This window comes from Cladophialophora immunda (assembly GCF_000835495.1).
Source record: "Cladophialophora immunda strain CBS 83496 unplaced genomic scaffold supercont1.1, whole genome shotgun sequence".
Classification (NCBI taxonomy): domain Eukaryota; kingdom Fungi; phylum Ascomycota; class Eurotiomycetes; order Chaetothyriales; family Herpotrichiellaceae; genus Cladophialophora; species Cladophialophora immunda.
Genome location: NW_015622541.1, coordinates 4,618,632 through 4,642,667, shown reverse-complemented (window position 1 = coordinate 4,642,667; position 24,036 = coordinate 4,618,632). Strand labels below are relative to the sequence as shown.

General features: G+C 53.3%; 11 protein-coding genes across 13 annotated transcripts; 6 read left to right on the top strand and 5 right to left on the bottom strand.

The window, feature by feature from the left end:
* The first annotated feature begins 8 nt into the window (after positions 1-8).
* Positions 9-2,266, top strand: PV07_01357 (uncharacterized protein). The gene has a single exon (XM_016387870.1). It carries the CDS (start codon positions 264-266, stop codon positions 1,371-1,373), a length of 1,110 nt encoding a protein of 369 aa, XP_016254798.1. The 5' UTR covers positions 9-263; the 3' UTR covers positions 1,374-2,266.
* Positions 1,328-4,393, bottom strand: PV07_01356 (uncharacterized protein). Its single transcript, XM_016387869.1, has 3 exons — positions 3,950-4,393; positions 3,793-3,900; positions 1,328-3,743 (listed from the first exon to the last, which is right to left on the bottom strand). Exons 1-3 carry the CDS (start codon positions 4,344-4,346, stop codon positions 1,387-1,389), a joined length of 2,862 nt encoding a protein of 953 aa, XP_016254797.1. The 5' UTR covers positions 4,347-4,393; the 3' UTR covers positions 1,328-1,386.
* Positions 4,394-4,426: 33 nt separating this feature from the next.
* PV07_01355 (uncharacterized protein) lies at positions 4,427-5,808 on the bottom strand. Its single transcript, XM_016387868.1, has one exon. The coding sequence runs from the start codon at positions 5,725-5,727 to the stop codon at positions 4,591-4,593; it is 1,137 nt and encodes a 378-aa protein (XP_016254796.1). The 5' UTR covers positions 5,728-5,808; the 3' UTR covers positions 4,427-4,590.
* A 641-nt stretch (positions 5,809-6,449) lies between these two features.
* Positions 6,450-6,929, bottom strand: PV07_01354 (uncharacterized protein; the record flags this gene model as incomplete). The annotated part of the gene is made up of 3 exons (XM_016387867.1): positions 6,450-6,589; positions 6,718-6,866; positions 6,919-6,929. The coding sequence occupies 3 exons, from the start codon at positions 6,927-6,929 to the stop codon at positions 6,450-6,452; spliced, it is 300 nt and encodes a 99-aa protein (XP_016254795.1).
* Positions 6,930-7,511: 582 nt separating this feature from the next.
* On the top strand, positions 7,512-8,695 carry PV07_01353 (uncharacterized protein). Its single transcript, XM_016387866.1, has 2 exons — positions 7,512-7,958; positions 8,050-8,695. The coding sequence occupies exons 1-2, from the start codon at positions 7,761-7,763 to the stop codon at positions 8,551-8,553; spliced, it is 702 nt and encodes a 233-aa protein (XP_016254794.1). The 5' UTR covers positions 7,512-7,760; the 3' UTR covers positions 8,554-8,695.
* Positions 8,696-9,020: 325 nt separating this feature from the next.
* On the top strand, positions 9,021-10,141 carry PV07_01352 (uncharacterized protein; the record flags this gene model as incomplete). Its single annotated transcript, XM_016387865.1, has 3 exons — positions 9,021-9,070; positions 9,135-9,292; positions 9,357-10,141. The coding sequence occupies 3 exons, from the start codon at positions 9,021-9,023 to the stop codon at positions 10,139-10,141; spliced, it is 993 nt and encodes a 330-aa protein (XP_016254793.1).
* A 234-nt stretch (positions 10,142-10,375) lies between these two features.
* Positions 10,376-12,187, bottom strand: PV07_01351. 2 transcript variants are annotated; one of them, XM_016387863.1, is made up of 3 exons: positions 11,828-12,187; positions 10,944-11,775; positions 10,376-10,822 (listed from the first exon to the last, which is right to left on the bottom strand). In XM_016387863.1, exons 1-3 carry the CDS (start codon positions 11,910-11,912, stop codon positions 10,801-10,803), a joined length of 939 nt encoding a protein of 312 aa, XP_016254791.1. In that variant the 5' UTR covers positions 11,913-12,187; the 3' UTR covers positions 10,376-10,800. The 2 variants fall into 2 exon arrangements, with proteins under 2 accessions (XP_016254791.1, XP_016254792.1); XM_016387864.1 differs by having other exon boundaries at positions 10,376-11,775.
* Positions 12,188-12,512: 325 nt separating this feature from the next.
* Positions 12,513-14,382, top strand: PV07_01350 (uncharacterized protein). Its single transcript, XM_016387862.1, has 5 exons — positions 12,513-12,800; positions 12,849-12,919; positions 12,977-12,999; positions 13,060-13,118; positions 13,167-14,382. Exons 1-5 carry the CDS (start codon positions 12,761-12,763, stop codon positions 13,772-13,774), a joined length of 801 nt encoding a protein of 266 aa, XP_016254790.1. The 5' UTR covers positions 12,513-12,760; the 3' UTR covers positions 13,775-14,382.
* Positions 14,383-14,504: 122 nt separating this feature from the next.
* On the top strand, positions 14,505-15,159 carry PV07_01349 (uncharacterized protein; the record flags this gene model as incomplete). The annotated part of the gene is made up of 2 exons (XM_016387861.1): positions 14,505-14,852; positions 14,905-15,159. 2 exons carry the CDS (start codon positions 14,505-14,507, stop codon positions 15,157-15,159), a joined length of 603 nt encoding a protein of 200 aa, XP_016254789.1.
* A 198-nt stretch (positions 15,160-15,357) lies between these two features.
* PV07_01348 lies at positions 15,358-16,958 on the top strand. 2 transcript variants are annotated; one of them, XM_016387860.1, is made up of 3 exons: positions 15,358-15,750; positions 15,953-16,550; positions 16,607-16,958. In XM_016387860.1, the coding sequence occupies exons 1-2, from the start codon at positions 15,475-15,477 to the stop codon at positions 16,253-16,255; spliced, it is 579 nt and encodes a 192-aa protein (XP_016254788.1). In that variant the 5' UTR covers positions 15,358-15,474; the 3' UTR covers positions 16,256-16,550; positions 16,607-16,958. The 2 variants fall into 2 exon arrangements, with proteins under 2 accessions (XP_016254788.1, XP_016254787.1); XM_016387859.1 differs by having other exon boundaries at positions 15,953-16,958.
* On the bottom strand, positions 16,742-19,177 carry PV07_01347 (uncharacterized protein; the record flags this gene model as incomplete). The annotated part of the gene is made up of 4 exons (XM_016387858.1): positions 16,742-18,449; positions 18,498-18,846; positions 18,905-19,027; positions 19,085-19,177. The coding sequence occupies 4 exons, from the start codon at positions 19,175-19,177 to the stop codon at positions 17,050-17,052; spliced, it is 1,965 nt and encodes a 654-aa protein (XP_016254786.1). The 3' UTR covers positions 16,742-17,049.
* Between the last annotated feature and the right edge of the window lie 4,859 nt (positions 19,178-24,036).

Sequence of the window (24,036 nt, the reverse complement as noted above, 5' to 3'; positions counted from 1 at the left end):
TCAGGTGGACCTGCAAGACCCGTTGGCCCCTATGCGGTAGATTTTTGACAGGCTTGCTCACTCGGCACGAGCTCTTCCGCAGCCCAATTGCTCCCCGTGCCTCCCTTGCGTGTCATCTTTTAGCGCTGCCCTGAAGTCGCGAATACGGGCAATTTGACTGAAGGGGACCTCGATGAGCACTAGTCACGGACTCCAGCACTCACTAACAACAGCATTCGTATTTTGAAGCTTGGAGCCTTCTTCACAAGGAGACACTCTCTCTGATGTCTTCGGACTGGTGGTCCCAAGGAAGCTTGACGATCCTCACCGTCCTCGCCCTCGCCCTATCCACCTTGCTCGTCGCCAGAATGGTCTTCCCGTCCAAGAACCACTTCCCCGTCGAGGGCCTTACAGCTATCGTGACCGGCGGCTCCCAAGGCCTCGGGCTGGCCATCGCGCAAGAGCTCTCCGCCCGGGGTGCCAACGTGGCTATCGTTGCGCAGGACATCCCCAAACTCGAAACAGCTGTCAAGACACTCCAGAGCCGTGCCAAAAACGCGCAGTCCCAGCGATTCCTCCCGCTCTCCTTTGACCTCCGCGCCCCGGAATCTGCACCCAGGATCTTGGAGGAAGTCAAGACATGGAACGATGGAGAAGCACCAGACTTGATTTTCTGCTGCGCAGGACATTGCTACCCGTCGTTCTTCGCGGATGCGCCGGTCGAGAAACTCAAGGATCAGATGGACACCGTCTACTGGAGCAGCGCATGGATGGCCCATGCGGCGATCAACATGTGGAAGACACCCTCATCCAAAGCTGCAAGCAATGGGAACAAGTCTGTGTCTCGTCCAAGACCGACCCGCCACCTGGTATTCACCTGCTCGACCTTGGCTTTCTTCCCCGTGGCAGGCTACAGTCCATATTCGCCCTGCAAAGCGGCCATGCGTGCCTTGGCCGATACCTTGAACCAAGAGGTAGAAGTGTACAATGGATCTCGTCAGAACCCGTCCTTGGGTCCCGTTCCCGACGCCGACATGAAAGTCCACATCCTGTTTCCCATGGGTATCGTCTCTCCGGGATTAGAGAATGAGAATAAGATCAAACCGTCCTTGACATTGCAGCTCGAGAAGGACGACAAGCCACAGCAACCCGAGGAGATTGCCAAGATCATGCTTCGACGCCTGGGAGCAGGCGACTTTATGATCAGCACAATGTTCCTGGGCCACTTGATGCGCGGGTGTGGAATGAGTGGAAGCGTGCGCACGAATGTAATGGATGTCTTTTGGAACTGGCTGGGCTCTATCGTCATCATTTTCGTGGCTCCTGATTTCGTCTCAAAGTGCAAAACTTGGGGCAAACAAAAGGGGATGAATGCCACCACAAATGTCAGCTGAGATCGCGCGAACCTCATGCCGAGATACTCGTCTCCTCGGTGACTGTGTCAATCTCCAGCATGGCGCCCAGTGAAGACACGAGTTCCTCTTCCGTCCAGTCACGATCAAAATCCTCACCCAAAAACATCCGGGATGCCCGCTCCGCACTCCTCAACGCTTCAATTTCGTCCTCTCTCAATGCCGAACACACCGCCACAAGATCCTCTCCTTGTTGCGCCAATCCCGCTATTACAATAGCTCGCTCGACAATTTCAGCTGGGACGCCATTCATTGCTGCGCACTGGACGCCGTAGGACAAATTACTGCGGCCCGAGCGAAGATTGAATAGATAGGTTACTTGACTATTATCCTCGCCGGCACAGGGGCTGTCTCTTTCGTCGACTTGGACCTCCATGTGCGCAAATGCAACATTTTTTGCATCGTGGAAGAGTCCCAACTCGAAGATTTCGTGAAAGTGTGTCGCGACTAGCGTCTTGGGTGCTTGAGGTCCCAGGGAAAGCAGGTGATGGAACACACCTGCAGCGAGGCCAGCACCATCAAATGTATCAGTGCCTTTCCCGAATTCATCAATTACCACCAAGCTTCGTCGGGTACATGAATTCAAAGCCATGGCAATCTGTTGCATCTCGATCATGAAGGCCGATTGGACTTTGGACACGGTCTCTCGGGCTGTGATTCGAGTGAGGATCTTGTCGGTCATGCCAATGGTCGCCGAATCGGCGGGGAGGAATGACCCCATCTGGGCCATGTAGACAGCCAGGGCAACCTGCTTCTGATAGACAGATTTACCCGAATAATTGGGGCCCGTCAGCAATATCATGCTTGGTCCTGCAGGATCGGTTTCTCCATTCCCTCCTTCGAGAAAGGTGTCGTTTGGCACAAAAGATGGTACCGTCATCTCTTGCAACAGATGTCTTCCCCCCTTGATCTCGATGATGTTGTCCTCCGTCATTGTGGGCCGACTCAGGTGATATTGGTGCGCGACGTGGGCAAAGGCCAGCAAGCAGTCCAGCTCACCACAGATATCAGACGCAGCGGTCAGAAGATCCTCGTCGCGAAGCACATTCTGCGCCAAGGCGTAGGCAATTTCGACCTCCATGTCACAGATTGCAGAGTACAGATCGCCGAGTTCATGGTCCATCTCGTGCATCGTGGCGTCCTTGTAGTAGGCTTGCGCCGGCGTGGTGAACATGAGCTGCCACCCCAACTCGTGCCCGTCATAGAGCGCCTGGCCTGTGGCCGGATCTCGGGGAACGGTCAGGTGGAAGCCAAGGTGTGGCAGGTAGGTGACGTTCAATTCGATTTGGAGTGTCGCAGGGATAGTCAGCTGGATGTCGCGGGCCTTTTCGTTCAGGATGTCCTCCATCCCGTCATAGACGTCTTTCAACTGGTCTAGGTCCGCGTCCACGCCCCGGTTCACCACCGTGCGATGCTGGTCGATCGATGATTCGCGGTCGACGATCTCGTTCACCATGCGGCCGATCCTCTTGAGGCCATGTCGGTCGAGGGACTCTGCGGCACGCACGCACAGTGGGAGGTGCTCCGCCCCCAGGGCCTCTCTGAGGGTGTCTGCAATGTCGATGGCGTGGTAGCAGAAGCCGAGAAGGGACTCCCAGACGCTGCCTTTGAACGCGTTCTGCTTGGCCCTCCCGCCGTCGATTCCCTTGTGCAGAAGGGTGACGGTGTTGCGCATGTTCTTGATCCGCCCGAGGCTCTTGCTGAGTTGGTCACGCACCGATTGATTCTCTGGCCGGACGAACACGGAGATGAAGTCGAGGCGGGTGTTGATCAGTTCTATATCCAGGGACGGCCGCAAGCATGTTTGCCGGAGGCGTGCCTTGCCTTGCGGGGTTCGTGCGTGGTGCTGGAACAGGCCGTAGATCGACAGCGATTCTTTCGCCCCTGAAGCGCCGGGGCCCTGGTTGAATGCGTTGGGATGAGACTCTGGCTGGATGATTTGCAGCGAGACAAGGGTGTCGCGGTTCACAAGCATGGTTCCACGCAGGTTGAACATCTCGAGTCGGGCGACGCGGAAGGTTTGGTTGGCATCCGGATCTCCTGGGAGGTAGGCGGCCGATCGTCGTCGCTGCAACCAGGATATGACGGCACCAGCACAGCCAATGCTAACTTTGTTGTCGAGATTCAACCATGATGAAATCTGCATCAGCTTGCCCCGTCTCTTTGTCAGACCGAGCTCTTCTGGTTGCAGCCTTTCATCGTATACCATGGAGTCGCCAGGGACGAGAAACTGAGTGGCAGGATTCTCAGCAAAGGAACAGAGCCCGACCAACTTATTCAGAGCATCCTCGTAGTTGAAATCAGGTGTCGGTCGTATCTCGATTTGATACGGCAAGGGCTGGCGGTCGTCGTCTATCCCCCAGTCAGCTGTTCATTCGTCACCTTAACGATGCTTCCGTACCACCGTCCACCAGAGATATGTTTTGGCGTAGCCGAGAATCGGCGGAGTCTGCGGCAGCGTCCGAGCGAAGGGAGAGGATAACTGTTGTCGGCTGAAGGTCCAGTTTCACTGCAACAAGACTGAGATTGTGGTCAATACGAGAGTCAATGGCTCACACATTTGTCAACGACATCTGTAGCACCACCAATGACCTGTTCCATGCACAAGAGTCTCTCCTCGCCCGCAACGTAGTATGCACAACCTATTTCACCTTTGCCCTTGATGTCGACGGCCATGATCACCTGCTCTAGAAAGTCGTCGTCTCGGACCGCAGCAACTTGACCTCCTTCGCTTTGAGGGGAGAGCGTGGAATGGACAGGTGTTGGATGGCCGTTGGATACAGCTTGAGACGGGGTAGCAGATGATGTTCTTCGATTTCGCCTATTTCGAGAGGACCGTGTACACTGTCGACTGGAGTGAGGTCGAGATGTGGCTCCATGCGATCGTCCTCTGGCTCCACCACTGCGACCACGCCCCCGACGAGACGAGGCGCATCCCAGTGCTGATGACGGCATCCCTGAAAGGTTAGTGGGTATGTGTTCACAGAGGGGACATGGAAGAGTAAACTTGAGGAGAAGGGGATATGTATGAGATGGTGAAGGTGTCACGAGGTTTTTGGTACTGCATTCTCAACCTCACTTGGGAACTTGGCACCCAACAACCTCGAATCACGGTGAATTCAGTCATGTGCATTCATAATCTCGTCTCTGTACATTCGCTTTGTCTATCTGGTCATATGCATATGGGATGGTGGATCATTCAACTCTGCACTTCAGCATCTTGCCAACCTCCTACGATGCGTCCACCTTCTGCTCTCTTGACTCGACACCACATCCCGACTTCTTTGTCAGTGATGAACTGCCATAGCACCAAAGGCCAGCTTTTGTGGCATGGCAGAGGCTCATAAAATTCACGTGCAGTTTCATAGACCTCGGGTAATCGGGTCCAAGGAATGGCTGGGAAGTCGTGGTGTTCGTTATGGTACCCAACATTGTAAGTGAGGACGTTAAGTGGACCGTAGTAAGAATAAGTCTCTGGAATGGGCACGTCTTTCGGAACCTTGCCATTCTGTAGAGTGGATTTGGCAAAGACATAGTGCTCAGAGATGAAGTGCGCCGCACACGGGTGTAGAGAACCGGCCAGGAATGAGCTCATGATCAGATAGGACAAAGCCTTCCAGCCCAGATATCGGACGATCAAAATGTCGAAGACGACTTGAGCAGCGATATTGCAATAGTGGATTGGCCCAAAGGGAATTTTGTACACCATCATTGGGCGAACGGCGTAAAATAAGAGCTGGAAGGTGCAGAAGAAGGCCTTGCCGAAGACCGAATCCAAGAAGATCGCTTCAAGTGCTGTAGGGAGATCTGTATCGACTCCATCCACGCCTAGCGACTTGTGGTGAGTCAAATGGTACTGTCGGAATCCGGCCGAGTATGGTACCCCGATGGGAAGATTTGCGAAGATGGCCAGAAGTCTATTGTAGATGGCTGTCCGGAAGGCCAAATTATGGCTGATCTCGTGGATAGCGAGGAAGAGATTCTGGTTCGCAGTGGCGCCGATCACGTACGCCGTAAGGCAGAACCGCCATGAGAAAACAGGAGAGTCCTTGAGGAGGTAGGCGCACAGGATCTGCAACAGAACGACGGCGAGGACGACATATTTCGTCAGCGGCTCTGGACCGCACAGTTGCAGGATTTCCTTGTGTGATTTTATGATAGCCTGCCGCCGGGTGCGGTGAGGTTCCTCCGTGTATGTCCAAAAAAATTTGTCTTCCGCGGATCGTTGCTTGTGGCCCAGCTCTTCCGATGTACCTCTCTCCTCAGCCTTCGTGGTATGCGACAAATTTGCACGACGAGCCCTACTGACGGACTGTGTTTCGGTGGCGGTGGACATACTAGTGCTCGTCACTTTGAGCTCGGCGGATCTCGACAGGTTGGTAGACAAGCATCAGGAGTTGAAGACGAGATATCCCCTAGGAGCAGGTACAAGTCAAGGTCAGTTCAGGCGGTACGGGTGGATAGACGAGTTGGGTGACACCCTTCGAGCTAGACTATATGTGGCTAGTTTAGATCACACTAAAACAGCAGTTTTGACGACACCAGCCTGGCCCATCTGCAGACGAAGACTTCAACCTCACAGGCACTGGACAAGGATGTTGCCTTTGACTTGTTCGAACGTGCTAAAATGCGTTCACTCTCTTCAATCAGCACTCTACTTCCATCGCTTCGAAATACTGGATTTGATGGAGCGCGAGATACAGGTCCGTTGTACAGGAGGCTGGCACTGACAGAACATGATTCTAAATTTCTCGGGTTGAGTCATTGGGATTTGTGTTCCTCGATCTGATGATCTATGGTAGGTAGGATATCTGAGCGTATCCTGATGACGGGACTAGGACAACTCAGAGTCTCATCTTAACAAACGTGGCTTTTCCAAAGCCACCTGTGCACGACGACACGGTCATTCTAGTATAAAAGGTTCTTCTTTCCCGGATCGACACTCTTGGTGAGGAGGTACCGGCTCTCTCTAGGCTGAACCTGCAGCCAGCGAGCCTGGAGACTTGCCATCCGATGCCGTGATTGGGACGAATCCGCCTCCTTTAAACATTTCCCGAATCAGTACAAGCCAATCGTGATGTCACCTCGAACTCGAGCTGTCAAATGGACCTCTGCCTCGAGATCAAGTTTAATGCCGACCATGAGCGCAGCGGGCTTGAGGTTCCCCTTCTCGTCGGTTGCTCCTTTGAGCAGACTCCCTGCAAGATTGGAGCCAGTCAGTATGAGACAGCAAGAAACGATGCAAAAGAGAGGGCCGGAGGCGGCAAATATTCGGTGACAGGGAATGAATAGACGGGGTGAACTGTTGCATGAATGCTTGACATACCCGCTGGTTGCGACAGGTAATCCGAGGTCGGCGGCAGAGGTAATGCTGATGGCCCGTTGGTTGTAGCCAGCGCCTTCCGCTGGCCTGTTGCTTGTCCATCTTCGCTGCCGCTGGAGTAACCCTTGTCGGCGGTGTTGCCGTATGCGGCCCTGGAGCTCGGTCAGACTCTGGAGTTGGCAAATCCTGGAGAAGGATACATACGTGGCAGACATTATGATGGTGTGGGAGATCGGTTGTACAAGCAGAGACTCGAGGTCCAAGGGAGTTTGTAAAGAACAGGGTACGAATTAGGCGATAGTGAGGCGACTTGAAATGTTTTCCTAGTCGTACCAGACGACTCTGCGACCTATAAATTGGAGGATTTGTTTTGTTGTTGATCTGGTGAGAATGAAAATGCATCTCAGCGAAGGCGATATCCTCCTCTCTTTTATCTTCCCAGCAATGGCCAAATCTTGCCTTCTGAAACGCCATCGATACTACGGAGAAGGATGAGCTGCATCGTCAAGGAGAAAGGGGCTTCTGTGTCTGGGGTGTCACTTCACACATTGTTCAGCGATACTCTACTACTACTACATCGCAGAACCTCAAGAGCACGGTGAGTGAGTAGCAGTGGTCTGATGATCTGGGGTGGTGGGTTCGCGGTTCTAGAAACAGGGAGAGTCGCAAGGCTGAGACAATCAACCTTCTCTTGTCGCAGCCTACCCGATTGGAATGTGAAACCACCATAGCCCTTCTTGTTCCAGATTGCACCACCCCCGGATCTCGCCACCTTATCGTGTCAGAACGACTGTGGCCTGACCTGAGCATGGAGATCCGTCAGTGCCACTATACAAGTACAATAACAGGACAGCGATTCCGGGCCATGGCAACTTCACTACACATTGGCGATAAGGCAGACCACCCAGCTATCTCGCGAGCAGAAAGGGGTAGGTCGAGGTCTCAAGCTGCGGTTCCTTCGTACCGTCCCCCGCAGATCAGGAAGAATCAGCCCACCTCAAGGATCTGAAACAGACATACAGTCTCACGCGTCCTTTCGAGCGAGAATGGTGCTCTCCGTGGTCGTGGCGCTCATAACATGCCCGGCAATGCTGGCGACGGCGGAGGCGATTCGCCAGGGCCAGTCAAAGGATAGGCGAGAAGAACACCGCGCCCGGCGGTGCAACCTGGTCGCGACATGCGTGAAGGCATCAAGCAGAAGTCAAGAGATCGATGGTCGACGCATCATTTTGCGGGATCAGAAAGTAAGTGTGAACTTTTCTCTCTCTCTTTTCATAGAGTACGGGTGCATCGTTATTGGGGGCTATGGGTTTGCTGATCTAAATACCCGTCTAGCTCTACGTCGACAAGCTAGTCACAAAATCGAAGGGTCTTGGTAGTGACGATGATCACGATCATGATGACGACGAAGAAGATACAGAGCAGACATGCCTCGGGCATCCGTTTGCGGGGTATTTCCTCCCGTATCCCGACACAAAGTACGAAGGCGTCGTCTCGACAATCTCCGATATCCCGCCTATATTGAACTGGATCTACGTCGACAGGGACACCTACGAAGTCAAATACGGCCTCCGGGTAGATGCCCAGCCCCATGTAACAGGGCCGTGGAATTGTACTAGGCAAGACCGCCGGATGACCCTCGAGGGGTGGGAAGGCTTTGTGGTCGTGGAAGAAGAGCCTGGACTGTGGGCTCTCTATTTTGATCGTGATGATGATGGCCTGCGAGCAAAGATCCCCCAGGGAACTAGGGTATTGGAGGTTGAATTGTGGAGGAGGGAGAAGAGATGGAAAAGAGACCCGGTTCTGCGGCAACAGGAGCAAGCAAAACAAACCACCTGAGGTAGCGGGTAGACGTACAGAGGTAGTCTCGTGTACACAGAGTGGGCTTTGGATCTTGATTGTCTATCCCAGGCTCCCAAAACTGCATAGACCGCCACTTGGAGTACATAGTCGTAAAGATGGTTCAAATTGATCTGAAGCGCCAACACCACCGCGAGCCTCATAGGAACGTGAGCCTGTCACGGTGGAGTTGTGGATTGTCAACAGTGTCAGAGACGTCGACCACATTGGGACCAGATGCGACATTCGGTGCTTCATAAGCGGATATTATGAGCAGAGTGGCCTGATGGGATCGTTCCGAAAGAAGAGCTCAGATGTCGAGACCCACAGCAACTGCGAGAGACAGCCGCCATCCTTGACGAGACTATCGCCTCCCGATAAAATGTCGAGGATTCATGCGGGTTACGGCAGCACCCAGCAACGACGGTAGTGTCAGAGAAAATCCCTCCGTCAGTTGGAAACCAGCAATGGCAACTTTGCGATCGCGGAACAACACAGCTTTCGAATTAGAGGACAAGTGAGTCTCAATGAAGAGACAGAGAGAGCGGTTGTGCCGGCACAGAACTGACGATTCGACGCAGGATTGCGACGAATCCACAAAGACCACTAAGCGTAGACGTCTCGCTGAACAGCCTCCTCGGGCGTTTGGAAAGTGTCGACAAGATCCTTGTGTATGCAGTTGGGGCTTTCGATCGATATTATGTCTGCTGGCAGGACAGGCAGGGAGGATATAGGCAAGGTAAAAAGCAAAGCATTTCGGTCGTCCGAAGGGGGCCACCTTTTGACTGATCTTTTCTTTGCAGAGAGACAGGGACTCCCACGTGTCCTCGATGAATGGCTTTTCCCTCCCAACGGGTCAAGTAGAGACTTCGAGACCCTTCAAGTCTCCCTTGGACATAACGACGAATTCTTCGCCTTCGATCAGTATGAGCGGATCTCACACATCAACACAAATCTGCGAGAAAACGTGAGCAGCATCAACCAGAGATCGCTCATACCGGCTGCGGTAAACGCGTCTCAGGCAATGGCAGTCCGAAGAAAGGCACATACCTTTTCCTACTCGGATGAGGTCCAAGAGCACGATCAGCAACCTTTGTCAATACAACTGCGGAAGGGGGTCAAGAAGAGAATCAGACCACGGAGTATTGCAATAGCGGGAGTGTTGTCACTAAGAGCGCCGCATGAGAGGAAGACTAGCCAGGAGGACCGAGCCTTGAAAGCGTGGCCGGGCAACTCAGGTATAAGCCAGCGTCAACCATCGCCAGTTCGACATCCCGTGTATTCAGACGCCGGAGTCCAGACGGATCCAGTGCAGTATGGGCACCAAGATGCTGCGGATGCTGCACTCCACGATATTGCAACGAAACCGAGAAGGTCTTGTGTTTCTTCCATCTCGTCATTTTCCTCCCTGCTTTCGGACAGCTCTTCAGCAACAATGGATTCAGCCGCCTCCCTTTCGAGCACTTCCTCCATATGCCCAAGGAATCCGATCAGTATAGGGGCGATGAATCGATACTTCAGAGAAAGTCAGTACCGGCTTGGGGACGCTCTTATTAGAGCACCCCCTGCTGGAATTGGTGCTCACTAAGTTGTCATCGGAAAGACGACAGCAATTGTGCAAAGGCATCCAACAAAGATAGACCTTCCTCTGCCCCGAGAGAGCGGTCGGATTGGTATGATATACCACCCTTCGCTCCACACTGAACGAGTGGCTTCGGGACTTCCAAAGGGCGTTGTCCCGTCGATGCAGGAGAGTATGGGATGCTAGCGATAACCAGGATCTGTCTGGAGGATTTCGTTGCGAGTCTGCGGTCGAGGAAGACGGCCACTGGAATTCGTACGCAAACAATGTTGGTCGTGCTCGACCAGAAATCACCAGCTGACGATCTATGAGTTATTCGTCCACCCGAGTACAGGATTCATGCTCTCTTCTGCTCCTCGACGTCTACCCAAGATATGGAATTTGTATATTCGAGAGGCTGATACACAGCTCAGATGATTGAGAGACGGAGTATCAGCTGACCAGCTGGCGATGTCGTTTTGTCGCGAAGCACGAAAGGGGGACCTGGCACAAGACCTTGGATGGATTGAGAAGACGCACAGGACGAGGCTGGATGAGCTTGAGTCAGTTGCCCTCAACAAAATGACACCTGCCTCTTGATCCCCTTTTGTCTTTCAAGCTAGATATCCTTCGGGGGAATGTGTCTGCTTTATCTATATGCGCCATAAGCTCCGAGAACCCGAGTGCTACCAGGGCAATGGATAGTCCCTTGTGTTTGTCGGTCAGCTCCAACCCACATAGAAACGGCCTCGTAAGAAGCCAGTCTGGCCGAGACGCCTTCGCCATGAAGAATCAAAAGCAGCATGCAAACAAACGGAGCCAGACCTACTTCACAATCAAGCTGGCACTGGGCACGAGCTTTAGATCCTTCAGACTCTCCCCAAAGTATTCCTGGTTGAAGACCTTTCTCGGGAAGTTCTGTGTGAAGCTTTCGACGTCCCGACCGGTTTCCTCCCCCACGGCCGCCGCTACCTCGAACAAGGTTGTCTCGACAGGGAAGGTTTTCATGATATTTCCCGTCGATGTCTGCAATCTTAACCGTGTCTCCTTGTACTCCGACGCCGGTTTGGAAACTGCAGGAGCCGCTGCCGGAGGGGGTGCTGCCGCAACTGGGGGGGCTGTCCCGGCTCGCCCAGCCTTTTCCCGCTCCATTCGCAATCTTCGTTCTTCTTTGTCGGCGGCGATCTTGGCCTGAATCCGCTTCTTCGCGTCAATGTCCTCTTGCCTCTCGCGTCTCTTCTTTTCGGCCTCCTTGATCTGCTCCTTGGCCTTGAGTTGCTCCTTGAGATCTTCTGTTTCCTTGGTCTTCTTCCGGCTGATTTGTTCGTTGCGTTTCTTGTCGATCTTGTCTTGTTCCGACTGGACGGCTCGCTTGGCTGCCAGTTTCTCTCTCAACTCTGCGAGCTTGGCCTTTTTCTCTTCCTCGGTCAGGGGTGTGATTTCTTCGATTGATTCCGAGAAGTCGGTATGGCCAGACTTTGATGCGTGGAACTCTGCCTGAGCGGTCCCTCTGAACTTCTTCCCACATTCGTTGCACACAAGACTCCGCGCCTCCTCGGCTGCCTCTGCTGCCTTTGCCTCTGCTGCCGCGTCCTTCTCGGCTTTCAGTTCATCTAGTGATTTTGACGAGTTTGCATCGAGCCAGTCAATCGCGTCTGCCACTGTCGCAACATTCAGCATAGGCCGAAGGTGTGGACGGTTCCGTTTACTTACAACCACCTGTACTCTTCAGTGCCATTTCACTGCGTTCCTTGTCGAAGCCCATCATGACTAGTTGGTCCAGATCAGACGTGGCCATGGTTGTTTTCAGTGTAGTCTATTAGATTCCTCGAGTGGTGTTTTGGACCGGGCCAGGCTGGTGTAGGAGGAAGATCGAGGAAGAGGCAGCGGAACTCGGAAGCGGAGGATATTTAAATGGATGTAGGTGGTGGCGGAATGGTGGCTTGAGTGTGAGGGTGGCGGCGACGGTGAAGGAGAAGACACGGTAGTCAGAGGATGCAGTCACTGCTAGCGATTGTATCTAGAGGCAGCAAACAGTCTACTGTTACAGTCGATGGTGCAACGAGGGTGCGGGGAGGTGACTTGAATTTACCAAGGGACCGAGTTCCATGCGGGACACTTTTGGACGGACGCTGGTGGATTCGCAGGCTAGGAAGACCATTGGGCTACCTCCTAGGCGTCGGGGTAGCTTCGAGTAGACGCCGAGGATGCCTAAGGAAACCAACAGTTAGTGGGCTTCACATATCAGCGTCATCACGCCCGGTGTCACGCCCACCAAATACAGCCCGGGTGTCAGTAGCTCCTTCCTGTAGGCGCCACTGCCCCCATATCTGTGACTGACCCGGATCCCCTGAGTGGCTTTGCGGCCTTATTCACCATTAACCGTCTTCCAGCCTCTCCTAATCCGGTTCTCGATTCTTGTCACGGAGACTGCGCATCACCTTGTAAGGTCGTCATAGGCCTTCCCCTTCCTTCGCCTCGCTAAACTTCCAAGCCTCTGCTGAACAATCCACTCGGCATCTCTATCAATTTGACACGTTCACAGCAATCCTTTACCCTAACATCCTTCTGTCTTGATCTTCTACAACCCTCCAGTTGTCGTTCTCCTCGCCGTAGGACTGCGCATCGTCTCCGTGACAATCTACCATGTCTGTAGATCTCCAGCCGGCCGAATTGGGCTTCCGACGTCAGTACCCTCGCTCCTCGAACACGACATACTCTTACATTTGAGCAGGCCCTTTCAATCGCGAAGTTACCGAGATTCTCAAGCTCACGAATGGCAATAGCCAGCCTGTGGCCTTCAAGGTATGATTTCTCTCCGTCTTTCAAGTGATGCTGCGCAAGCTAACAGATAGTAAACAGGTCAAGACTACAGCCCCTAAGCAGTGAGTTCTGCGCCCGAGAAAGAGGAGGGAACAAAGGACACTTCTCTAATGCTGGGTTAGATACTGTGTGCGACCGAACTCTGGTATCATCGCGCCCAATGAATCTGTCGATGTTCAAGGTATAATTTGACGCTCCGACCTGCACTCCCTATGGCTAATCTCTATAGTCCTCCTACAAGCAATGAAAGAAGAACCTCCGCTGGACGCCAAATGCCGGGATAAGTTCCTCGTTCAGTCCGTCCTCACTTCAGCCGATCAAGATCCCAATGTCACAACGCTCTGGCAGACGGTGGAGAAGACGGCCAAAACCAGCATTCAAGAAAGGAAAATCCGTGTCAACTTCCTCCCTGCCACTGCAGCCACACCCAACGGCGTGTCTTCTCACGAAGAGCAACCGCCGGCCTACTCTTCCCCGACTCCGCAGTTCGGCTCCCCCGCTCAGCAATCATCAACCAACGTATCAGCCGCCGAATCCGTCAAGACATCGGTGGCTAATGCCGCGGAAGCGACTGGCCTCACCACTGCTGCTTCTACTGTTGCCAGCGCCGTCCCCACCTCAAACGAGGAGTTGAAGGAACAGTTAACAGCCGCAAAGGCCCAGATTCAGAAATTGACAAGCCAGCTGCAAGATCCACAATTCCGGCAGAGAAAGGCGCAGGAGGCGAACGAGAAAGTCCAGGCGGTGGTACAGCAGAGCCACGAGTCAGGAGTTCCACTGCAAATCGTGGCCGCGCTATGTCTACTCAGCTTCCTCATCGCTTACCTCTTTTTCTAGAGGGAATCCGTATAGCTTGGATATTGGGATTGTGTGAACCAGTCAAGATATACCCTTTTGTGGTAGCGAACCGCGCCACGCAGAGACGAAATGAGACGAGTAGCGGGTACCAGTGGGTTGTGTGGAGTTGCGCGCAATATCTGGATTGCGCTGGACGGTGGAAGTTCCCAAGGGTTTGCTTCCAGCAATGTTTTGGAAGGTCGCGAAGTGAGATCGAGTATCGACATCCCGAGAAAATGTGTCTCACGGAGACGAGTAATGGAGCAAGGGGCATTCTGTGCTGAAGTGTGTATGGATTTTCCAATGTAAGCCTAGAACAAGCAAGAGCACGTCAACATGCAGGTTTCAGAGCTCAAAAACAAAACAAATACAGTATTGCAAGTGTCATATCTGCCTCTCTCCAGCTGGATTTGCATCCTTGAGTGAAGCAGCAAGCATTTCCTACAGACACCTTGGTCTCTTTCGAAATCCAGCATGTGGACGCATGGAAGGGGGCTTTACAGTTCGGAGATTTCTCTCAATCAAGTACGGATCTTGGACCTATTCTAGGAGGCTTTCTGCACTGTAAGCTTGGACCTGGCGGATGTCTTCATGCTGGACCACCCAACGGGAAGCTAATGGTGGAAGCAACGTCTGCAAGCTACTACTGATGAAGTGCGATTTCAACTTCTGGGATTCTCGTTCTGAATGTGGTGATGGAAGTTGTCTGTGTTACTCTTTCACAACGAGGATGGCTTCTCGACAGACCCCAAAGCCTGTGGGAAGGCCATCCATCGCGCCATCAATCTTCCCATTCTTGAAGCTGTATCCCCAGTTGCATCTGGGAGAGCTTGACGGCTTCACTCAGAGCGGAAGCACCATCTCGCAATCTTTGGATTCCACGCCCTTCCGGACAACAAGCAAGCCCCGATTAGCACAATGGAATTCCGCAGGCGGCAACATGACAGAGGCAGTGGCTGTGCGGCGACGTGACGAAGGCAGGAAGAACATGGCCGGACAGCTGCTCTTGAGTCCTGAATCAAGGGTGCTGTTCGACACGCCGGCCGCCAAAGAGAACAACACGGGGCCTCTGTCTCGAGTGGAGCGGCATCTTGAGCTTCGCCAACAATTACTTACCAAGGGCGTTGCAGGAAGCGTATCCGCCTAGCCACATGTACATCAGTTCCGGCAAGCAGAGCGTCGACTTCCTCAAAGGCGAGCCGGAGGTCGTGTTGTTCACCTGCGGATTCGACCCGCTAAGGGATGCCGGGGTCGAATATGGTAGCAAGCTGCACGAGGCTGATGTAGCTGTTCGTTGGCATAATTATCCTGACTTGACCCATGGATTCTTGCAGATGGCACCGGTGTCGGAGAAGGATGACTGCCTCCGTCGCCGCCGAACTTAATCGGATGGCCTACAACTTGGGCTGACCGTGCAGAGTAGAGGTATATACTCTGTGTACCTGTACGCAGGAGGTGAATAGAGAGAAATGTCGGAGCTTTGTTCCTCCAGCCTCGCTGGTTAAACTCCGGCTGCGGGCGAGGGCAGGTCATAGAGTTCAGGAACAGACATCGAGCCTTGGAATTTTGCTCGGTACTCTACACCTCACAACTACCTTACAATACTTCTTCCCTATAACCCTCCCCCAGACCTGTCTCTCGCGATATCATCGCCGTCTCTCTCTGTCTCTGTCTCCCTCTCTACATAATCACCCGCAACCATGTCGACCGAAATGGACGTGGACACCGCCGCTCCCGCGGACTCCAAAAACGGCACCTCGTCTCCCACCGACACCAAAAAGTCGTCTGCCACCGCGGGCGCCGAGGCTCGCACGGCCCAAAACGCCGTCGCGGTCCGCAGCATCGAAGGCTGGATCGTGATTGCGACCAACATCCACGAGGAGGCCACCGAGGAGGACATCCACGATCTCTTCGCCGAGTACGGGGACATTAAGAATTTGCATTTGAATCTGGACCGGAGGACGGGGTACGTCAAGGTATGTTTCTGGGAACTGCACCTTCTTCTTGTTGGATATGTGATTAGGAAAGAGAGAGAGAGAGAGAGAGAGAGAGAGAGAAAAAAAAAAGGAGTGCGACGGGCATGTTTCTCCATGGCGGCGTGGGGAGATGGGGAAAAAAGAGACATAAAACGCTGTTACCCTAGGGCTCTGTGGTGACTCTTTTTTTTTGGCAATCTAGGGCTACGTCCTGATCGAATACCCTACCCAAGTCGAAGCGCAGGCCGCGATCAAGGCCCTGGACGGCGCGAAACTCCTCGACCAGACGATTTCCGTCGACTACGCCTTCGTGCGGCCGCCGCCAAAGGACAAGGGAAGCCGTGCCAGCGGCGTCGCGACCAAGGGCCGTGGCGCCGGCGGCAGAGGCGGGAGGAGTCGAAGCCGGAGCAAGTCGCGGAGCAGGAGCAAGAGCAGGAGTCGGAGCCGGAGCCGCGACAGAGACAGGCGGAGGGACCGTGACGAGGACAAAATGGACAGGGACTGAAGGCCCCCGACTGACACCGATTTGAGACACTGCCCAGGAGGAGTTTGTTCGGTGGCTTGGAGCTACACCTCTCCTCATAAGACTGAGCGTTACTGCTGGGGATGCACCCTCCAAAACGCAGTCTTGCACCTTACCTGGTGCGCTTGAGTACCGGGCTCGGCCACCATCTCGGACGATCTGCACATATGAAAATGTGGCGCGATATGTCTCAATCGGGCAACACCTCATCCAGCCTTGACGAGAAGGATTGGACACTGCCGATAGTTGATCGGCACCATAGCTTCACCGGCATCGGGTTGGTTTACCCTCTCCCAGCCATTTTACCACTCGTTCGCTAATGGTACCGGTCAGTTTCGAGTTCATCACAAGCATAGCTCTACAACCCAGCCTTCTACCTGCGACGTTCGCATTGGACAGACACCTCGCAGTCAAGGGCTCGTCCAGGAGTTACTCTCTGAGCAATGAAATCAGATTCCATATCAGGGTCAGAGGAATAGCCTGCTGCACGGTAGCTCGCTGGCGCTAGTAGGCCACATCATTATGATTCACGACGCGTTACGAATGGCCGCCTCCCAAGCGTTTTTGGCGGTTCTTCTATCCCAATAGGCTTTTCTTGCGTCCTCGGTAAATCCTCCGCTTCCACCAACGTGTGAGAACGCCATCGTATGTTGATGCTCAGGAAAAAGGAAAGGAAAGAAATGTCTTCACAGTTTTCGCCCCTCTTTGCTTCGAAATTCCATCTCTCGCAGTCCTTCGGTAGCTCATCTCTTCTTCCTCAAGCAATTGACCGTCGGTCACAGCAGCAATTCCTCTTCTCGTTGCGTCTTTACTTCCGGTGGTCGAATCATGTCGACAATTTCCAGGTCGACAGTTGAGTGCAAACTCTTCTTGTTGAAGGGACACATGACTCTGGCGCAAGTGGAGAACTTTGACGTGTTGGGACAATGATGGGCCCAGTAGCAATCGTGGCGTCGGCATTCGGCGCCTTCGTTGCACGGCGTGTTACGAGCGATGTTTCGCAATGCAAGATAAATGCCGTCCGAAATCTCCTCGTGGTCGAACGGACACTTTGTATCGGTACAGCTGCTTCGCATGTGATGCTCATTGCACAATTGTCGATTGTTTACACGCGAATCGAAAGCTTCGCGCTCAGACGCTGTCTCGCGCGGAAGTTTCAAGTCGATGCGCTGCCCCAGCTGGTTCAAAGCAACGGGAGAGCAAATCGGGCGTGCTAAAGGGTTTGGGTCGGGTTTTGTCAAAGCTTGACGTGTGAATGCCGGCGTAAAGTCGTTCGATCTGGTTGCGGCCGCCAAAAGGGACGAGCTTGTTGGCGCCGGTGAAGGGGATGACACTTGGGTCGGTGCTTTGGACTGCTCACTTTGGACCATCTCATCCCACGAGCCTTCAAAATGTCGAGGAGACTGTTTTGGTGGTTGGCCATTGAATGGACGATTTTTTTTCCGGTGCCCGGCCTTCTGCCTCCTACTTTGACTGCTGTTTGGTCTCCTCCACGGGACAGATTCCTCATCCACATATTTGGTTGTTGGTTTTTCCTCCCCCCATGGGTCTACGATCGCAGGTGGTGCGTAACTGTTAGTTTGCGCATTCTCCCAGCTCTGCTCTGCAGCTTTTGAGTGACGAGAAGAGTGTGACGACGTGTCAAGTTTGACGACTCCGACCGAGCTTGAGCCTTCCAATTTGTCAATATCGCCATTTCTTTCAACCTGTGGTTTTGCAGGCACTGATGAGACTGTGGAGCCTGGCTTCTGTATTTTCTCAAAGGTCCGGGCCGGAGGCTTTGCAGCCTTGGGACCACGGGGGGGCGGATGGGAGGGCGGAGCTGGTTGTACAAAGGGCTTCGAATTGCTAAGGTGAGTTGGCAGTGACTGCACACTCGTGCCGCCGTATTGTTGAACTGGGGACGGGCCCATGCCTGTCCCGTTGATCTGCGGACCGATCAGAGTGAAGGAGGTGGCCTGTTTAGGCACAGCTTGAATGACCGAGAAGTCAACTTTATGGAATGGGGAGTTGTAGCCATTGGACAGCTCTTCTCCCAGCCGAACGAGAGACGTCTTTGACCGTGTGTAATCGTCGTCGGCATAGGTCTGAAGGATTTTGTGGTATTCTGACTGGCGATCCAAAGCCAGAAAAAGATGTCTGCAATGGCAGTTTTCGAGATACAATTCGTAAAAGTCTGGACCTCGTTCAGTAATAGCCCCCAAGAGGATCCACTTTGACTCACGCTTCATCTTTGCATCGACAGCATGGCGACCAGCACCACAGTCGGAGATTGTGATACCCGGCTCCAGTTTACCTGCATCTTGAATGAAAGTCCAGAGCTGATCAGGATCGGGAAGCACGCCCGCGATTGAGAGGTCATCGGCCAGCTTGCCAACGTCGATGAAAATGTGCACTACTACCGAAAGGTGGTCGGGCAGGTCATTTTTGTGCTGCTCGCGAGCGAAAGTTTTGGCTTCAGCCACGAGAGCGTCTATGGCTGATTTTGCCCCCTGTATTCCTGCTCTTACAAGATTTGGGTTGAAAAAGTGGTGATTCCCGTCGACGAGGACCATGACATGTTGAACACTCGACTGTGGTGATGGATCAGTAAACGACGCACTGAGAGTCAGGAAAAGAAGATGGACAGACCAGACGAGATTCGGCTTCGGCGGCGCGCTTGTGCCATTGTCTTCGAGACTCGGTTTGATCCTGAAGATCATACCTGAGGTTCTCACATTCTGCTTCTTTAGCGGTATGGAGTTCACATAGTTTCTGAAGAAGTCAGCGGCCACAATCCTGATGAAGGGAGGAGGGGGGAGTTCGCCGCACCTCAAAGACGGCATCAGCCTCGCCGCACTTAGCCCTGTAATCCTTCTCCAACGACTTCCACGCAGCTGCAGGTTGCACAGTGCCGTCTGCCATTGCAGAGGAATGGTCAGGGGTACAGAAAGGGGAAACGAGGACTTGATGGAGGTGGGTGTGCAGCTGGGGGAAAAAACATCCGAGAAGAGCGATATCGTCTCTCTCGAGTATCACGGGATGACAAGGAGGCCAGAGATAGTGGCACAGGCGAGAGATTTAAAATTGAAACGTGTAACCGGCGGTCGCGGAAGGGCAAACACCCCAGCCAGGTATCGCAGCTTCTTGCCCTTTCTCTGCTGCCCACCTCGGGTAGTAGATAGGAGGAGACAAGGGAAGGTACTCCGTACAAACCACGGGAAACAATAGTTGAAAAGGGTAGCGGCATCAATGGGCGACGCAGCCAATTGTGTCGGGCCTCTCCCCAGCAGCAGTGTGCCATAGATCATGTACCTACTCGTCCTTGTATGGGGGGTGCTTTCGGGGAGCTCGCTTAGGCGCAGATCTGGCGGGGTTAGGGGCAAAAAGGACGCCTTCCTGACCGCTAACTAAGCAAGCAAGGTTTGAACTGCGCATTCAAAGACACCCAAAGCGGGTGTGTTTGTGTTTGTTCATTGTCTACCTCCTCGGGAACCTATCTATCAAACAGCATTGTCGTTGCACAAGAGTTCAGGAACATTCCTCGTTGCGTGTAGGGGTCCGGCCCGCAGGGGCAAAAGGCATTCAAGCAATTCGGCGTCCAGAAATTAGGGGTCCCTGCATCCTTACCTGGGCCTGCTGGGCCTGCTGGGCTGGCTGGGTAGCACCCATGGGAAGCCCTCCCCAGCCCACGATAACAGGCGAATGCAGGGTGTAAGAGAAGCCTAGGTAACGCAGGGGCCCCCACCGCACATCCACTCGGACTGCAGCACGCGCATTATCGGCACGGACAACCGAACGATTGGGAGCCTCACACAGCTTAGCACCAGCACGAGGTGTGCAACAAAGAGGGGAAATCGGATGGCAGTCGATACCGAGCCAACCACACACCGCTGCCAAGCCGCACTAACCAGATATCTCCCAGACTAGTAGACAAGCCCGCACATCACGGGATCCACCTTCCGCTGCAACCGCCAAACTAGAACTTGACCTTTCGAAAACTGCGCCCTCACTTCAATCCCTTCAAGAGCAATGGCACCATGTATCTCCTTCCGGTGGGCTTCGCTCTGCTTGATGCTGGAGGAGAGCACGTGTCTTCTTCCACTGCTGATCTTTGCCACCTAATCCCCCTGTATCATCGGCCATGGCTGTCGAGGCGCAAGCTCATATCACCACCTTCTGATTCAGTCCTGCGTCCGACGATGCCACCAGTATTTCGGGCTTTGGGGTGGCATCGACAGCAATGCACGGTCTGCAACTTGAAAGGTCGGGAATTCAGATGACAACATGTGTCCCATCATTGTTGTGAGGACTTTATGGTGGTTGGTCTTCCTCGAAAACACCTCCATGTGTCTTTGGGGGCAACGAGCTGGGTCTGGACCTGAAAGGCATGTCGAACTTCGCTCTCTATCGGCTGCGATATCCTCGACCTCATGGATGTGTTCATTTTGTCGGTCGGCTTTGCGTCGTGTCCAGCCGTCTTCAACAGAGCCCCTAGGGACAGCGAACCGAACTCCTCCAATATCAGCTGCGTGTCGCATTACTGTTAAGTTTCTGATGACCAGTCGACCTTTTTTTTGTCAAGTTATACTCACTCTTTAGGGAACCCTGTATCTAAACTCGCATCCCTTAGGGAAATTGGAAAGCTCTGTCAAAGCTATCAGTTTCGCTGGGCCTCCACCAACTCATCCACTGCCCTCGTCCGGCCTCCGTGGACAACTTCGTGGCGTCCCCTCAGTTTGCTTGGGCTTCATGGACACAGTTGACGGCATGGGCGAGACCAAATGCCAGGCCTGCAGTCATGGTGATGGCAGCGCCTCTTTCCCCAGCCTCATTCCCGTGATATTTCTCATAATACCCCTATATGTTGTTAGCTCCTCTGGATGCACCTCAGTTTGCAGTGTTATATATCCCTTCCGATCCCTCGCACTTTCTTTTGACCTTTCAACGTCCTTTCGCTAACAACAGCTCTCATTCCCTTCTCTCACTTTTGGAAGGACTTTTCCTTCAGCCACTCCTTCTACCGAGATCATTCATTTCGTTCTTGCCCAATGCGTCTTTTGATTTTCGTGGGCGCTTTAGTGCCAGTAGCTGTTCTTGCTGGACCGCTGACGACAATCACTCCCTGTCCAAATGCACCAAGCATATCGGCGACTCCTATTATTGTCACGGTACAGCATCAAAACGTATCAACCTGTGTCGGAACATCAACATGCTTCCAGGGAACTTGTTCTACTAGGTATGCCCTGGACGCCTTTGCGTATGTGAGCACCGTTATCCCAGCCGCATGGGATGGGACTTCGGTCCATGCGACCAAAGTCACTTCTACTGCTCAAACGGTGACAGTGTCTCGATTTCGTTCGACAATCACCAAATTTGCTACACCCACCCAAGCTGTCGTCAGAAATGGAACCACTTCCCATGCTTCTCCAAAGCCTGTCTACCTCACTGTTGCCAAAGATTTTATGGTTGCCTACAACCAAATCGGCCCTTTGGCGATTCCCGGCTATGGCGGAAGTGGTCTTTGCAAGGAATGTAATCTGCAGCAGGATGGAAGCCGGTCCCAGGTCGTCAATGTTATTGAGTGCAGGTCGGGTCCTGTTGGAACCAAGTGCATGGGATATACAGAGACATGGATCTCCAAGCCGGCAGCTTCCTCATCCTCAAAGACAGTGACACCCCTTGCAACCAGATTCGTGGCTCCTTCTGCCGGGACATACACTTTCACCTTCACTCTGACAGCTCCTAGCCATATCATCACGGCCGGAGTCGAAACCATCACCGTTGCCCCGAGTCCTTATTTCCATCAGGTCATTCGTGAATGTCACAGGCCCCGAGAGGTCGTTGATTTCACCGTCCTGGTCACCAAAACAATCTATTGGACTGTACCCTGCAGCAAACAGCCGCCGAGGACCTCAAATGCTGTTCCAATCCCCACTGGCTCGCATGAAATTCCGGGTTTTCGCGAACCAGGCAAAGGACCAAGTTCGTCTCTCAATGATTTGGGTGGCGATCCGTACGACTGGGCTGATTGGGGGAGTGATGATGTGACCAACCCTAGCCTTCCTCTTCCTCAGGACTGGGCCGATTGGACATCCATCTACTCTCAGTCCGCTACTAGGACTGAGTCTTCCAGCGTGCTTCCGAGTTCGAGTTCCAGCTCAACTAGCAACTCTGCGATCAACTCATACACAACGAGCTCCAGCACAGACATCAACTCGGGGACCAATACGGCGAGCAGTTTTTCGACTTCCTCCGCGAGTCGTATTAGTGTTGCTACCAGCAGTTCACCAAGCTCCGGCCTCCCACAGTCGTCAGTAACCACTACCTCCCCCATCAGCACGTCCTCCGCCGCCACTACTGGTGAAGTTACTGGCAGCTTATCCAGCGGCGCCTCAGGGCCATCGGCGACAAGCAGCGTGTCTACTATGGTCAATACATCAAGCTTTTCGGGTGGGCCTGTTCCTGGCTCGACTTCAACTTTAACCTCGAGCTCTAGCTCTTCCACTAGTCCTATTTCCATCTCGGCATCGACTTCTGGCCCAATGTCTGCTTCTGGCTCAATATCGACTCCATCGCCTAGCTCAAGTTCTACGATAGCTTCTAGTGCGTCGGCCACAAGCTCGCCTACCAACGCAAGCTTTTCTGGCGGCCCAATTCCTGGCTCCACTTCCAGTACTGCCTCTCAGACAACCAGCGCGTTGGGTACTTCATCTACTACCTCCAGCTTCGGCGCCGGTCCAATCGCTGGATCGACCACGAGCTCATCCAAACCCGTCCCTTCGAGCCCGATCAGCTCTTCTAGTGCTTCCACTCAAAATGTCTTTACGACTAGTTTGTCTACAACCAGTCAATTAACCGTGACCTCTACGACTGGTTCGGGCCCATCTAGCAGCGTATCTGACTTGAAAACTTCACAAAGCACCTCTTCCATCTCCACTACAGGAACTGTCCCTGGATCTACGACCGCCTCCTCAAGTTTCAGTTCAATCTCTAGTCAGAGTCGTTCTAGCACAAACTCTGAACTTTCAACTCCGACAAGCAGCTCTTCTAGCACCAGCATCGTGCCAGTCTCTAGCTCATCAAGGTCGATATCTTTATCAAGTCCGTCGACAACGATATTGTCAGAAACTACCTCGACTAGCAGCTCTTCTAGCTCCAGTATTGGCACGATTGGCGGTTCAACTTCAGCCTCTGGCACCAGCTCCAGCCTCCTCAGTACCACATCAACGTCTACGACGCCTACTTCGACCTCAACTGTTGCTGCATCAACTGGATCGGTCGCAAGCTCCTCGGCCTCTTCGTTGTCAGCGACGACGCTCTCTACCGATTCGACTTTTGCATCTACGAGCACCTTACCAACCGCCCCTACCCTTTCGTCCACAACAATCGACAGTAGGACCACACCGGCATCCAGCCCGACTCCAAGCCCACCACCTGTTATTGTCCCTCCCGCTGCGAATTTATTCCTTGTCAGCACAAACTCGCCTCTGAGGATCCGCAAGCGAGCCCTACAGTATTTAGGGTTTTCTGATGGTACCAGTAGTCTGTTCAGCGATTCAGCAGCAGCAGCTCAATTCTTCTTGGATACTGCAGGCTATCTACGAGTGGGCTCATTCTATGTCGATGCAGATTTCAGTCAGCCATACATTACTTTATCATTGATTACAGCTATCAATGACAACCTTTCCAAGTGGTCTATTGATGCTAATGGTATTCTGATGCTCCAAGCAGAGGGGTCTAGTTTCTGCACCAATGAACAAGGCATTGTGTTCATCCTCTTC